Source organism: Penicillium atrosanguineum, assembly GCF_028827265.1.
Source record: "Penicillium atrosanguineum strain IBT 20685 chromosome Unknown utg000001l_segment0_segment0, whole genome shotgun sequence".
NCBI classification, from domain to species: domain Eukaryota; kingdom Fungi; phylum Ascomycota; class Eurotiomycetes; order Eurotiales; family Aspergillaceae; genus Penicillium; species Penicillium atrosanguineum.
Genome location: NW_026623133.1, coordinates 2,146,297 through 2,159,205, shown reverse-complemented (window position 1 = coordinate 2,159,205; position 12,909 = coordinate 2,146,297). Strand labels below are relative to the sequence as shown.

The 12,909-nt window shown below is 51.4% G+C and overlaps 7 protein-coding genes across 7 annotated transcripts; 3 read left to right on the top strand and 4 right to left on the bottom strand.

Annotated features, from left to right (window-relative positions):
• Nucleotides 1-1,229: 1,229 nt before the first annotated feature.
• Nucleotides 1,230-2,312, bottom strand: N7443_000839 (uncharacterized protein; the record flags this gene model as incomplete). Its single annotated transcript, XM_056880895.1, has 1 exon — nucleotides 1,230-2,312. One exon carries the CDS (start codon nucleotides 2,310-2,312, stop codon nucleotides 1,230-1,232), a length of 1,083 nt encoding a protein of 360 aa, XP_056746133.1.
• A 573-nt stretch (nucleotides 2,313-2,885) lies between these two features.
• Nucleotides 2,886-3,991, bottom strand: N7443_000838 (Ac45/VOA1 transmembrane domain-containing protein; the record flags this gene model as incomplete). Its single annotated transcript, XM_056880894.1, has 5 exons — nucleotides 2,886-3,022; nucleotides 3,081-3,320; nucleotides 3,370-3,474; nucleotides 3,544-3,842; nucleotides 3,897-3,991. 5 exons carry the CDS (start codon nucleotides 3,989-3,991, stop codon nucleotides 2,886-2,888), a joined length of 876 nt encoding a protein of 291 aa, XP_056746132.1.
• Nucleotides 3,992-4,195: 204 nt separating this feature from the next.
• On the top strand, nucleotides 4,196-4,903 carry N7443_000837 (rRNA-processing protein RRP17; the record flags this gene model as incomplete). Its single annotated transcript, XM_056880893.1, has 2 exons — nucleotides 4,196-4,378; nucleotides 4,436-4,903. 2 exons carry the CDS (start codon nucleotides 4,196-4,198, stop codon nucleotides 4,901-4,903), a joined length of 651 nt encoding a protein of 216 aa, XP_056746131.1.
• A 325-nt stretch (nucleotides 4,904-5,228) lies between these two features.
• On the bottom strand, nucleotides 5,229-5,900 carry N7443_000836 (tropomyosin; the record flags this gene model as incomplete). Its single annotated transcript, XM_056880892.1, has 3 exons — nucleotides 5,229-5,391; nucleotides 5,448-5,752; nucleotides 5,883-5,900. The coding sequence occupies 3 exons, from the start codon at nucleotides 5,898-5,900 to the stop codon at nucleotides 5,229-5,231; spliced, it is 486 nt and encodes a 161-aa protein (XP_056746130.1).
• A 337-nt stretch (nucleotides 5,901-6,237) lies between these two features.
• Nucleotides 6,238-7,608, top strand: N7443_000835 (uncharacterized protein; the record flags this gene model as incomplete). The annotated part of the gene is made up of 3 exons (XM_056880891.1): nucleotides 6,238-6,466; nucleotides 6,539-6,772; nucleotides 6,830-7,608. 3 exons carry the CDS (start codon nucleotides 6,238-6,240, stop codon nucleotides 7,606-7,608), a joined length of 1,242 nt encoding a protein of 413 aa, XP_056746129.1.
• A 493-nt stretch (nucleotides 7,609-8,101) lies between these two features.
• Nucleotides 8,102-9,791, top strand: N7443_000834 (putative cyclopropane-fatty-acyl-phospholipid synthase; the record flags this gene model as incomplete). The annotated part of the gene is made up of 3 exons (XM_056880890.1): nucleotides 8,102-8,209; nucleotides 8,285-8,771; nucleotides 8,830-9,791. 3 exons carry the CDS (start codon nucleotides 8,102-8,104, stop codon nucleotides 9,789-9,791), a joined length of 1,557 nt encoding a protein of 518 aa, XP_056746128.1.
• A 446-nt stretch (nucleotides 9,792-10,237) lies between these two features.
• On the bottom strand, nucleotides 10,238-11,688 carry N7443_000833 (class I SAM-dependent methyltransferase; the record flags this gene model as incomplete). Its single annotated transcript, XM_056880889.1, has 8 exons — nucleotides 10,238-10,274; nucleotides 10,338-10,955; nucleotides 11,033-11,140; nucleotides 11,195-11,217; nucleotides 11,272-11,311; nucleotides 11,363-11,373; nucleotides 11,428-11,535; nucleotides 11,584-11,688. The coding sequence occupies 8 exons, from the start codon at nucleotides 11,686-11,688 to the stop codon at nucleotides 10,238-10,240; spliced, it is 1,050 nt and encodes a 349-aa protein (XP_056746127.1).
• Nucleotides 11,689-12,909: the final 1,221 nt, after the last annotated feature.

Sequence of the window (12,909 nt, the reverse complement as noted above, 5' to 3'; positions counted from 1 at the left end):
AGGTCTTGCCGTAGACGAAATACCCCTGCTATGCATGCTTCACCCTCAGATCTACTCAATATGGTGCTTTTCTCTTGGTTCATTTCACAAGATATTGAAAAAGTTCGCCGCAGATTGTCTGGTATTCAAAGGGAATACAGTCCAGTCTAATCTATTCCAGATTTATAATCATTGACCTACCTTCCAGATTTATCCATGAACACAAACCCTACCGTATGTAACCAATAAAGATCAACGTTTCCCTATGAATGCGACGATTATTGGAGAGAAAATTACTGAAGCTCCCAAGTGCCCACGGGCCTTTCTCAGATTTGTACATCAACTAGGGTCAGAAGTTGTATCAAAGCAAATGTCTAATCAACTTCAAAAATGCGACACCTCCCGATCCATAACAGATGCAGCGTCGGCCGCATTCACAGGAAAATCTTTGCCACTTATACCAAAACTCCATGTGTTGGGCTTATCACCGGGAGATTCAGTGAATAGATTTTACAGTCTATCGAGGCTTCGAAGTCGGGGATCGATGGAATCCAGCCTTGATACATCCAAATCGCTAGAATGCTTCACAGCACGTGAGGGGTACCTTCTATGGTGCTCGCCGTTGCTCCTCGTATTTTTGAATTAGTAAGAGCGACTCAGTCTCTGGCTTCTTCGGGCGTTCGAGGTGCAGTCTTCATGTCGACCAGAGGGGCTTGGGTGGTTTTCTTTACTTGAGGGGCTCTCAGACTGCTTTGAGGGCAACCCGAAATTACGTTATTTTACTACGCTCAAAGTTCTTCCAAGCTTATAATGGATATTTCATGACCAGACTAGGTACCTAGGTATATCCCATGGGATGTTAGCGTAGGTGTATGTGAACCTAAGAACAAAATTCAAACTTATCTTTCCTCTACCTAAGTACAAAGAAGAAAATTAGAGATGGACATGCATTGTTTATCCTGATCATGCTCGGTTCAGATATAGAAAAGTAATAGAATGCAAATATCAGTCCAAATGTACAACAAAAGTGAAGTTGAAACCACCATAAATCATGAAAGAAATCAGAAAATAAATACCGAAGAAACTAGTAGCCGGACGCTCCCATAAGAAAAAAAAAACGCCGGCTTCAAAATATAAAGATAATAAACAGATACATCCAATATATCACAAGGAAAAGAAAGTTGAAATTAGTTCAAGCCTCATTATATGAAACAGCCGAGATCATGCCGTAAACAATATGCGAAATTATCCTATCGGTGATGACGTCTATCGGAGTTACTGGGAGGTGGATGGTTCTCAAACAGATCTTCCAGGTAGGCACTCGGTGCTCGGCCCTGTTGCGTCTGGTTCAGATTCAGCGAGCTGGTGGAACCACCAACATATGAGCTGCGCTGGTTATGCGGGGGGTCGTAGGCGCCGACGTTTGGCAGTGAAGGCGAGCTGAGATCAACGTGCGAGCCTGACGCATTTCTGACGGGGGTGGAACTACCGGCGGCGACGTAGTACCCAGAAGGGAGATAAGTCGAGCCGCGGTTTCCAGTCGCATTGAGACTATTGTGAGATCCAGCGCCGCCGGCAGTGGGCGAAAAGAATAGACCGCTGTTCGAGCTGGGGACCCGACGATTCGGCTTGACGCCTGCGCGTGTGCCGAGTTTCTCCAATGAGACGTCTCCGGCTGGCGCGGCGGTGTATACGGTCGTTCCACGCTTCTTGCGACTTCCGCGCATGAGGCGCTTGTTCTCAGAGGAGTGGGCGAGAGCTGCGCGACGCACTGAGCGGTTCACGGACCATGCGACCATTCCCCGCCAGGCGAGAACGGCAAGGCCGATGAAGCCTAGAATGGCACCGACGGCGATGAAGACTGTGCCCTCTGGCGTGTTTGAGGTCTGCATGTACGGCGCATTTGCGGTGGGTGGAATGGTAACGACGGCGCCGCCTGTTGATGTGGAGGATGAGGATGAGGATGTTGATGTCGTTGTTGTGGAAACGGAGGATGTGGTGGTGTCAGAGGAGGTAGAGGTAGACGTGTCTGACGTGGTAGTGGTAGACATGGTGGTCGTGGATGTCGTAGATGTCGACGTTGAGGACGTCGTTGAGGACGTCGTGGTGGAGGTGGTTTTGTCCGATGTGGTCGTCGAAGTGCTCTCGGTGGAAGTGGTGCTCTCGGTCACGCTAGGGGTGCTGTCAGTTGTTGAGGGATCGGCGGTGGTCTGGGCGTCGGTGGTGGTATCTGCTGCAGGCACCGCAGAAACTTGAACAGCGATTGCGAGGACGAGCAGGAACAGAATGAAGAAGGAAGGTTGGGCTCTCTGCCCGCTCGGTAGGACTCGCATGGTGCACAGGCCGTAAACAATCGTTTCAATTTGTTCTCCACAGCGGGTCGCTCGGGGTAAGCGCAGATCAGAGTCGAGATGAAAGAAGCCAAATCAAAAGTCCCAGATACCCCTGCAGCCTGATATTGGCCGATTTGGCCAAAAAAATGGTTGATAAGGCGCCTTAGCTGACGGATTGGCTAGAATTTTGCTCCTGACAGGTCAAAAGAGCCCCCCGTTCACAGGTCTCGTAACTCTGTAGATGCAGGTGGAACCACCGAGATGACAACGTGCAAACGAATGACTGTCTTTCTACAGAAGACAACGAGGAACTGAGAATCGAGAGAGGCAAAAGAGAGATGTTTCAGTCTAAGCGAGAAAGCGAAGCCAAAAGACGCCAAGTGACTACGCTAAAAGTGGCGCCTTTGGCCGAGGGAAAACCCGTCACATGATGCACTCGATGGAAATAGCAAGTTGTGATGTATCATACAAAAAATACGAAATAACAATGCCCCTGATCCCAAACGGTAAGAAAACTCAATTGTGCCATGCATCGAGCAAGGGCAAAGCATGTGGCAAGCCACTAGCACGCAATTACTGCTGTTTCTTAATAGCAGCAGAGGTGTCCCTCTCAAAAGCAGCATAGGGGATCTGGAGACCGCTCAGAGCGCTAATTCCAATATACAAAATCACAATGCAGATGAAAGAGGCCAGGAAGCCCATGAAGATACCTGGGGGAAGTTAGAACCAGGGAACCAGTAATGATTGGAGGATTGGAGGGGAACACACCAGGAGTGAAGAACTGGTACTCATCGAACAAAGACTCCCGTCGGTCAGACTCTGAGTTGGCGGACGGGTTGGAGGAGTAGTCGCGCTTGAGTTCCATGTGGATCGACTCGGGGTACGAACCCTCGTTGGATTCGTAGACAACGGAATCGGTCTCGGGGAACTCACGAGGCGAGGTCGCATAGAGGAGAGTATATGTGGAGTCAGAGGGAATGCGCTCAAGAATATCAGCGAGAAGGCCATCTGGGAAACGTTAGACGGCAATCACTCGACCTGGTGTTGCTTGACGTACCATTTTCGGACAGCCGATCGGCACGGTCCGCGCTCAAGGAGAGCATGGGGAATTCGATATCGAGAATGTGAGGACCCGATCCAAAAGAGGTGGGATATTCTCCCGCTTCGCGAAAAGGTCAGCTGGAGCTCCCAGTAATCGCCAATCCCAGAATGGGCAACTATGGTAACTTACAGGATCCGTCAATGGCAGTAGTCTGGGCCTTGCACTTCTCGGTGAGGATAGTCTTAATCTCGGTGGTATCGAACAAGCCAGTGACCTCATTCACGCTCATCTTGGAGCGGATCGACTTGTCCTTGCCGAGCATCTTCGCGCCCAGGCGGGGTGCCGACTTGCGGGTCGAGAAGTCGGAGCTGTGCACACCGGGTTGGTTGACAACCACATAGTAGTCAGACGGGCAGGTGCTCAGAGAGGAGGAGATGTCCTTGAGTAGCGAGGCGCCAGTCTTAATGTACGCGGAGTTCGTCAGGACCCTAGGGGAGGCATGTTAGCTGGCCGTAGCTTGAGAGAGGAGTTGTCGCACGTACTCAGAAGTCGAGGCGAGGAAGAAAGGGGAAGTATCCCGGAAGGCATCGACTGCAGCCGCCCCAAGGGCAACCAGCCCGAACCTGCTGAGATGCATGGTGTTTGTGGTGGAGGTGGAGGTTGATGATGATGTTGCCAACGGGAAGTCGGACTTGGCCTCGGAGGCGGTCGACGGGCCCGGCCCGCTCTGAGCTCTACATTCAACTTTTTTTCGGCGCCTCGTCCGAACCATTTACAACCCACAAGACGCTGTGCGGCTGTCCTTTATTTTCTGAAAAAGAGACTGTCAATCATTTTCATCATGGGTCCCATGTATAAGAAGCGGAAGGTGGTCACTACGAAAGTCGAGGAGGTCAATTTCGACGACGACGCCCGCCAGGAATGGCTCACTGGCTTTCGCAAGAGAAAGCTGCAGCGCATCAAGCAGGCACAGGAGATAGCCGAGCAGAAGTCCAAAGAGGAGAAGAGAAGTGATCGCAAGAAGGTATGCTTTGGTTCTAAGTTGCGCTGCACTTAACAATGGCTGACTTATCTATTCCAGATGCGCGAAGAGCGACAGGCCGAGTTCAACCGAGCGATTGAAGAGCACAAATTACAACTAAAGCGCCTCCGGGAGGAAGACAAGAGTGAAAACGACTCCGAGTCCGAGGAGGAAGAAGGCGAGGAAGGTTGGGAAGGCATCGAAGAACCTCCCGCGGTGGACTACGAGGCCGAATACATCGACGAGGACAAATACACAACCGTGACGGTCGAAGAAATGGATGCGTCCCGAGAAGGCCTGCGAAAGTCTGTGCGAGAAGACGATTCAGAAGAGGAAAAGGAGAAGGAACCTGTCGTTGAGACAACCGAAACCGAGAAGAAGCCCAAGAAGTCCTGGAGATCGAATTCGGACAAGCCTAAAACGAAGAAGAAGAAGTTCCGCTATGAGAGCAAGGGAGAGCGCAAGCTCACTCAAGCCAAGCAGCGCTTAAGCAAGTCCAAGAAGGCCACGGCTCGGAGGGAAAAATGATGGTGGGGGTTGTTCTGTGATTTCCAAGGAATTTCTTATATACCACGAAGCAATTACTATGCACATTCTTTGAAATTTCGCTTTTTATAAGGATATGGATATCACGAGGACAAAGGCCAGAAAAAGGGCAATAAATTTGCCGAGCAAGGCACTAAAGTCAACATGTAAGGATACGCTATAGAGACACGGTCTCTAGCATGGTAGAGGACAAAAGGAACCCGACCGGTCATAGTATGAAAAAGCAGACGGTTCGACCTGGGAAGTGAACCTGCATCCAACCCAACGTCTCCTGACACCCTACACCGATACCCCGACGTGGCCCAACTTAAACGTTGCTGATGGAGAGCTCGAGTTCTTGCAGATCCTTCTGCAAGTCGTTGTGCTTCTTGGCCATCTCCTCGTACTTGGCCTCCCACTGATCGCGCTCTGTCTCCAGTGCCTGCACCTTGCGCTCGTAATGACCGGCCTTGATGTCGGTTTGGCGGAGCCTGCGGTCACCGGTTTGTTAGTGATGAAACGATACAAGTATTGCTGCTGACCGTACTTCTCGTTTGTCTCCCGGAGAGTCTTGTCGTTCTCCTCGGCCTCCTCCTCGAGGAGCTGCACCCGCCGCTGGAGGGCCTCGTTCTGGGTGTCGTGCTGAGCACTCTGGTTGGCGGCGTCCTTGGCGTCCTTGACGGAGGACTCGAGCTTCTCCACCTCCTCCTCGAGCAGCTGGTTGCGGTGGTTGAGCGATGTAATCTCCTGCTCCTTAGACAGGTTCTCCTGCTCCATAGTCTTGACCTTAGTCTTCAACTCCTCGACCTGGTCGTGGGCCTCGTCGGCCTCCACGCGGAGGGCGTTCATGCGCTGGAGAAAGGTATGGTTAGCTTATGGACCATCATGCAGGATGAAATTTGGTGATGCAGGGCCAGTATGCAGAGGAGGGGATCCTAGGCAGACAGCTCAAGCTACCCCGCCAGGGGTTTAGGGGACTCACCTCCTTGATCTTGTCCATGTTGGATGAAAGTGAAAGAGTAGTAAAGTGGTAATATGTATGAGTGAAAGGAAGAAAAGGCTTTCGCTCAGCGGAGGCCGGGTATGAAGTTTGGAGGTGATGGGGAGAAGGGGGAAAGTTGATGAGTGACTGGAATAATTGTGTGTCCCGTACACAAAGCAGCCCCTCCGCACATCCATCCAATCACTGACTTCCGATCGCCGCGTCTCCACGGGCAACCATCCGAACAACACTCTAGAACTCCATTTTGTGCCCTCTACACGTCTTCAATTTCACCGTCTTTTCGACCCATCCGTTTCGTTACATGCGATAAGTGTTTTTACCTCTACCCGCCGCCATGCTGGCTCGTCGCGACCAGGAAAACCTGGTGAATGCCCATCAGACCACCGCTGCAGCCAAACCCTTGAATCAAGGACTCAAGCAGCTCGCACCCAAGACTCCAGGCAAGAAAGTGCCGTTGAACGACGAAAACCACCCCGGCGCGTTTAAGAAACTCACAGTTAAGGGAAATGGAAATCGTCAGGATAATGGGAAGCCAGGCAACAACGCATTTGTTACTCCTATGGGTACGTGAGCTTGACGCGTTTTCGAGATGCGGAGGCTTTGGACCCGGTCTTGCTGACTTGTTGCTGCGGTAGAACCCCGAAACCGAGCTCCACTGGGCATGAAGGACACCAATACTAAAGCCAGAGCTCCCCAGACACCCGCACCATTTGGTGGAACCTTGAAGCCAAAGACCAACCGGAAGACTGCGAGCGCCCAGAGACTCAAAAAGGCCGCCCCCGTTACCCAGCAGGCCCAGACTAAGGTCTATACTGAATCAGTGCAAGATGATGTGCCCGATATCGAATACATGCCCCCGAAGCCGATAGGTAAGGTTCTCAATATGGTGTAAATGAAGGCCGAGCTGCTTTGCTCACAATCTACAGCCCTCCCAGATCTCCCAGACGATGTTACTTACGATACAACCTTCCCCCAGTTTCAACCAAGAAACCGAGCCCTGGGCCTGGAGAGTGTTTATGGGGAGCAGGAGGTCGGCCAGGATGGCCTTACAAAGAAGCAGCGCAAATTCCAGGAGGACTCTATCAAGGCCGATAAGCTGGCCAACGAGACGATGATGAAGCAACTAGAGAGCATTGGATTTAACGACCCCAGTGAGGATGAGGCAGCTCCCGCGCCTAAGCCACAGCCGCGAAGCCTTCGCTCCAGGACGCCTTCTTCAAGCTCCCGACCTACTCGAAGCATCTCTACACTTCGATCCCGTGAGGCTGCGGCTGCCCTTGCAGCTCCCAGGCCGAGCTCCGCCTCGACCAGACCTGCTACTGTCCCCAAGTCTCGCATTGCGTCGGCTTCGTCTATCCTTATGCCCAAGAAGACTCGAGTTCCATCCAACCCGTCATCCATGCGCGCCACTGCTGCCGCTGCTACCTCTAACACCACCATGGGTTACTCAAAGGGTCGAAGCGTGTCATCCACCCTGCGTGAGAAGACTGCCGAGCAACCTTCCAGTATCTCCGCCACACTCTCTCCCGAGACCTACATGCAGCTATACGGACCTCCCCCTCTGGAATCAGACATGTGGTCCCGTTGCAAGGCTGCTGGCTGCTTTGACACTCCAGATGAGATTGCTACCTCCCAGGAGGTCGGAGAGCCGCTGCCAACGTTCGAGGAGGATGACGAGGCAGAGAGCTTCCAGCTCACTCTGTAGCTGAATCAACACGTTCAGCATCGAAGATTATTATGCAATTACCACTCATTGTTTTCTATGTGTTTATGTATTCTCGGGATTGGGGACCGGCTCATAATGGGGATCGGCAGGACAAGGATTATGGCGTATCATATGGGAATGGGAATGTATTCAGGGTCAACCGCGGATCGTTCAGTTTCAGGAACCCCACTCAATTGAAGATCGTTCCTAGCCCAGCCAGGCGAGGGCACACGAAGAGAGGTGGCCCAAGGCAGAAAGTAGAAACCGTTAATTAAGGTCCGCTGGTTACGTATGTGGATTCAGCCAACGTGGTCTTTCACACACAAGTCTAGACTTGATTGTCCTCGGCTGCCTACGCACGACGCACGGGACACTGCACCCACCGTGTTTCTTGCGTACCAAGGTACACCGCCCCGGAACTGCCACCACATTATTTACGTCCCTTGAACTCTCCTTTTCCCTCTCTCACCCCTCTCAATTGACTTCCATCGAGATGACGACCCCCCACCCGGAGTCCACCGCGGACTTCGAGTTCATCGCAACCCCGGCTGCCCCTGTGCAGACCAAGCCCGACTTCGATTGCGGTGTGCCGACCACTCTGGTGAGCAGCTATCACAAGCTCCCGGAGCTACAAGTACCTTAGGTTTCCAGAGTTCTAATAGTCTTTTCTTGACAGTACCCGGCCATTAAGAATGCCCCCGTCCCTGCGGACTCCCCGGGCAGCGACAGCTTCTCCAATGGCTTGATGATCGCCCTCCTGATCGTGGTGCCCTGGTACCTGGCCCGCCAGGTTGGCGGTGGCTTCTACACCACCATCTTCTTTGCCATCTTCACCACTGTCCCCGTTCTCGTGGCTTTCTGGTCTATCTCCTCCACCGTCTCTCCCCGCAAGACCGAGAAGGCCAAGTACCGCGGCCTCCCTGTTGAGCACTACCTGCACTTCCACAAGGAGCACGACCGTGCCACCTATCGCGGCAAGAGCAAGATCCCCATGGAGGTCTTCTACGAGAAGTACTTCAATGGCGAGGTTGACTTCAAGGGTGATGCTCTTGAGGCTCTCGAGTACCGTCACGACTGGGCCAACTTCAAGTTCACCATGGGTCTTTTCAAGCACTTCCTGTTCGGCTTCATCCCTGAGATGCTGATGCACACCCGTTCCCAGGGTAAGCCCTTTTTGAAACCCATCATTGTACGTACTCAATTCTGACATTCGTTTTCTAGACGAGGAGCAGGTCCGTGACCACTACGACAGAGGTGATGACTTCTACGCCTGGTTCCTTGGCCCTCGCATGATCTACACCTCCGGCATTATCAGTGACATCAACTCTGAGGAGACCCTCGAGCAGCTCCAGGACAACAAGTTGGCCGTCGTCTGTGAGAAGATCGGTGCCAAGCCCGGTGACAAGATTCTCGATCTCGGCTGCGGCTGGGGAACTCTCGCCAAGTACGCCTCCGTTCACTACGGTGCCCATGTTACCGGTATCACCCTCGGCCGCAACCAGACTGCCTGGGGTAACAACGGTCTTCGCAAGGCTGGCATTGAGGAGGACCAGTCCCGCATTATCTGCTCCGACTACCGCGATGCTCCCCGTGTTGAGGGCGGCTACCAAAAGATCACCTGTCTCGAGATGGCCGAGCACGTCGGTGTCCGTCACTTCTCTACTTTCCTGTCCCAGGTTTATGACATGCTCGAGGACGATGGTACCTTCTTCCTGCAGATCGCTGGTCTGCGCAAGTCCTGGCAGTACGAGGACCTCATCTGGGGTTTGTTCATGAACAAGTACATCTTCCCCGGTGCTGATGCCTCCACCCCTCTTGGCTTCGTCGTCGACAAGCTTGAGGGCGCCGGCTTCGAGATCAAGGCTGTTGACACTATCGGTGTTCACTACTCCGCTACTCTCTGGCGCTGGTACCGGAACTGGATGGGCAACAAGGACAAGGTCGAGGCCAAGTACGGCAAGCGCTGGTTCCGCATCTGGGAGTACTTCCTGGCTGCCTCTACCATCACTTCTCGCCAGGGTGGTGCCACCTGCTGGCAGCTCACTCTTGTCAAGAACATCAACTCGACCCACCGTATCGAGGGCATCGCGACTCAGCACGGCCTCGCTGCTGCCCGCGAGGCCGCTATTGCCCGTGCCAACGGCGCTCTTCCCAGTGCCCACGTCATCAAGAAGGACCTCTAAATGTATCATCTGGCGTCTCTTCTTTTCTCTCAAGATGCAGCATGATCTTTACGGGCCATGTTGATTCTTTGAAGAACAGAAAACCATCAGAAACGACGTGGAGCTGCGGAAATAAATTTACCACGACACGCACGCTACGAGTATGACATGACATAGATCTGCGCGAAATCAAAAGCGACCCATGGGGATGTGGATGTGAAGGTGAATGTGGAGTAGGAGGTCTTGGGTGAGAGGATCTGGGCTGGCCTATGATTCGGATGCTGGGTTCAGTGTTCAAGTTCGGGCCCGCTAATTTGTTCTCCATCTGGTGATGGAACGGATAATTTCAGATAATGAGATGAGGCTTTGCCTCTGATTTCATTCACTTAAATCGAATGTACTCTTATAAGCCGAAGTGAATCCCCGTAACTATTTTAGTAAACAGTGACAGCCCATTGATCATGATATCATACATTGAGAGGCTTCCTCCCGTAAACAACAACCCTATACGTCGTTAGCCTCCCCAGCCCACACCCACCAAGTATAAACAAGAAAAGAAAAACTCACTCCTTAACATAAGCATGCAACTCCCGAACCATCAGCTGCTTCTTAACCAAAGCCTGAAAAATCCTACTCGGTTCAGCCCCCCACCCAAGAACCTGCGTCAACAACCTCAACCCATAAGCCTCAACCGCCTGATTAACCTGCGCCGCCTGGAACTTCCCAATCTCCTTCAGATACGGATCCCTTGGCCAAGGCGAATAAGGCAACAGATAAGTATACTGCTGCACATCCTCAAACCCCGTCTCCACCAACCAATCACGCAACTTATAATAAATATTCAACTCCCTGCCTATTGCATGTCCCGCTGCGTCCAGAGCCTGCACATACTGAAACAGCGGTGAGTCGGCTTTCAGCGAGCCGTCGTCGCTCCAGGCCCAAACGGCGGATTCTTGGATTTCAAAGTATCCGCCTGGTCGGATGTGGGTGTATATTGTTTTGAGAAAGGCGGGCCAGTCGGCTATGCTACCTGCTAGGAGGCGGGCATGGATGAAGTCGAAGTGGTTGGGTTTGTAGAGCCAGGCGTCTTCTATATTTTCGACTATGAATTCCACGTTGGGAAGGGTCCAGCTTGGTTGGATTGGACTTATGTCGTTGCCGATGACGTGGGCTTGGGGGAATTTTCTGTTGGTGTTTGTTAGTAAATATGGAAATATGGAGTTATAGATGAGGTTCTGGGTCTTAGTGACTGGGCGATATACTCTGCGATGTCAAGGGCCCATATTCCTGTTCCAGTTCCGAGGTCTAGAATGTTTTGGGGGTTTACTATTGGAGCTTTGTGGAGTTCGCCTTTCATTAACATGAGCCATCTGGTGGGTTCAGTTAGCGATTAAGATCCATGATATGATCGATTTGGAGCTAACATATGGTGGGCCTTCATTGTTGTCTGAATTAGCATGGATGAGCATGAAATGGAGGGATTCTAGGAGTAGTAGCCTACCAAGTCCATTCGATCTTGTTCTTCTTCATCATTTGGCATCCTATCCTGATTAGTTATCATTCTCCATTAGCCTGAACGAAGACATAGATACATGTAATTGCCCTAGAAATAAACTTAGCGGCATTCTCGAGAAATCAAGCCTTGACTGAATCTTACTGCGCGGTTACTGTGATATCGCCGGCCGTTTTCATATTCATATTCAAGAACACTTGAAGATAACGATTTAATGTCGGCAAAATCCATGTCAAATTCGCAGCTTTCGTCCTATTAATAGATAAGAAAGTGTGCCTACACACTGAAAGACTACCATACCTCAGAATCAATTTGAATTCTGTGCGGGTTATTTGCCGTGGCCCCCTCTCCCGGCACCTGAAGCTGTTGAGCAGCCGTTAATTCAGATTCCGACGCTGACGCCATGTTTCAATCCTCGGTGTCGAAGACAAAAGAAGCTGTACAAAAGTGCCAAGTTTTTCAATGAAAGAAGAACACGTAATCCGCGGAACAGCGTTGAGAAGTGGTGTCACATGCAGGGCACCTCAACTGCAGAGCTTTTGCAAAAGAAGAGAAGAGAAAAGAAACCGAGGAGCGTGTAGTCGTCCCCGGCTTGAATGTATCACTTATTTGATACCGACAGAACGTTCACCAGGCGCTATAGCCACAAGTAATCAGCAATCAGATCGATGTGATGGAAAGGTCGCGGCCGGTTGCATTAACTGTGCCACCGAGTCGAATGTCGGTGGGTTGAACCGGGAACCTACTCCGCTTGAGGCCTGTGCATGGGGTCAAACTCAGATTCAATCCAAATAAGGGGCTTTTGAAATCAGGGCCTAGTAGTAGCTTTGGAGCTGTATATTGTTGCATTTTAAGAATGGCACCTATATCGGCGTTTTTCAAGATATCTAGAGATCTTGTACTTTCGTTCATCAACCCCAAACGATCAGAATCGTCATCCCTTTTGGGCTTGGGGCTGCGAACGGCCCCACCTTTACGACTAAAGGGGTATCGTTGACCCACACTCTTCCTACTTAAGCGATCGCTAAATCGTCTGAAGGGTTGATAGACGCTACTCGTTGCCTTCACCAGCAAGCGAGAACTTTTCTGACTTAGATTCCGTGGAAGATTACAGGGCCTAGCCTACCAGCGTCGCGGGCTACCACGGGCTTGGCCGAAGTGTGAGTCTCCCAAGTGTTCTACGAGGATTATAGTCGTAGGGCTAGGCAAGCCTTAAGGCCCACATAATGTCTCTGCAAGCAATAAGAGACGCTAGCTTAAAACAGGTTCCAGTTGCTTTCTTATGTATTTGTTCTCACAACGACATGACGTCGAGTATCACCAAGGCTCCAAGGTTGAACACAACAATCTATTGGTTCCATGTCTACATGCGATAGGAGCGGCCATTGAGACAATATGGCACAAAAATCCAAGGGTTTCTTGCATAGCAGAATGCTAACACTTATAGACTCATCGGAATTCCTGACCTGTTTGTGAAAGGAACATAGTTTGACTGATAACTTGGTTCCCAAGTCTGCCATTTGAATGATACTGGCAGCAATACCGAAAACCCCAATTCCAGATACGGTACGAGGCTGAGCAGTGGGATCACGTCAAGCATTCAGGGGGTTATGATGATATATCTGT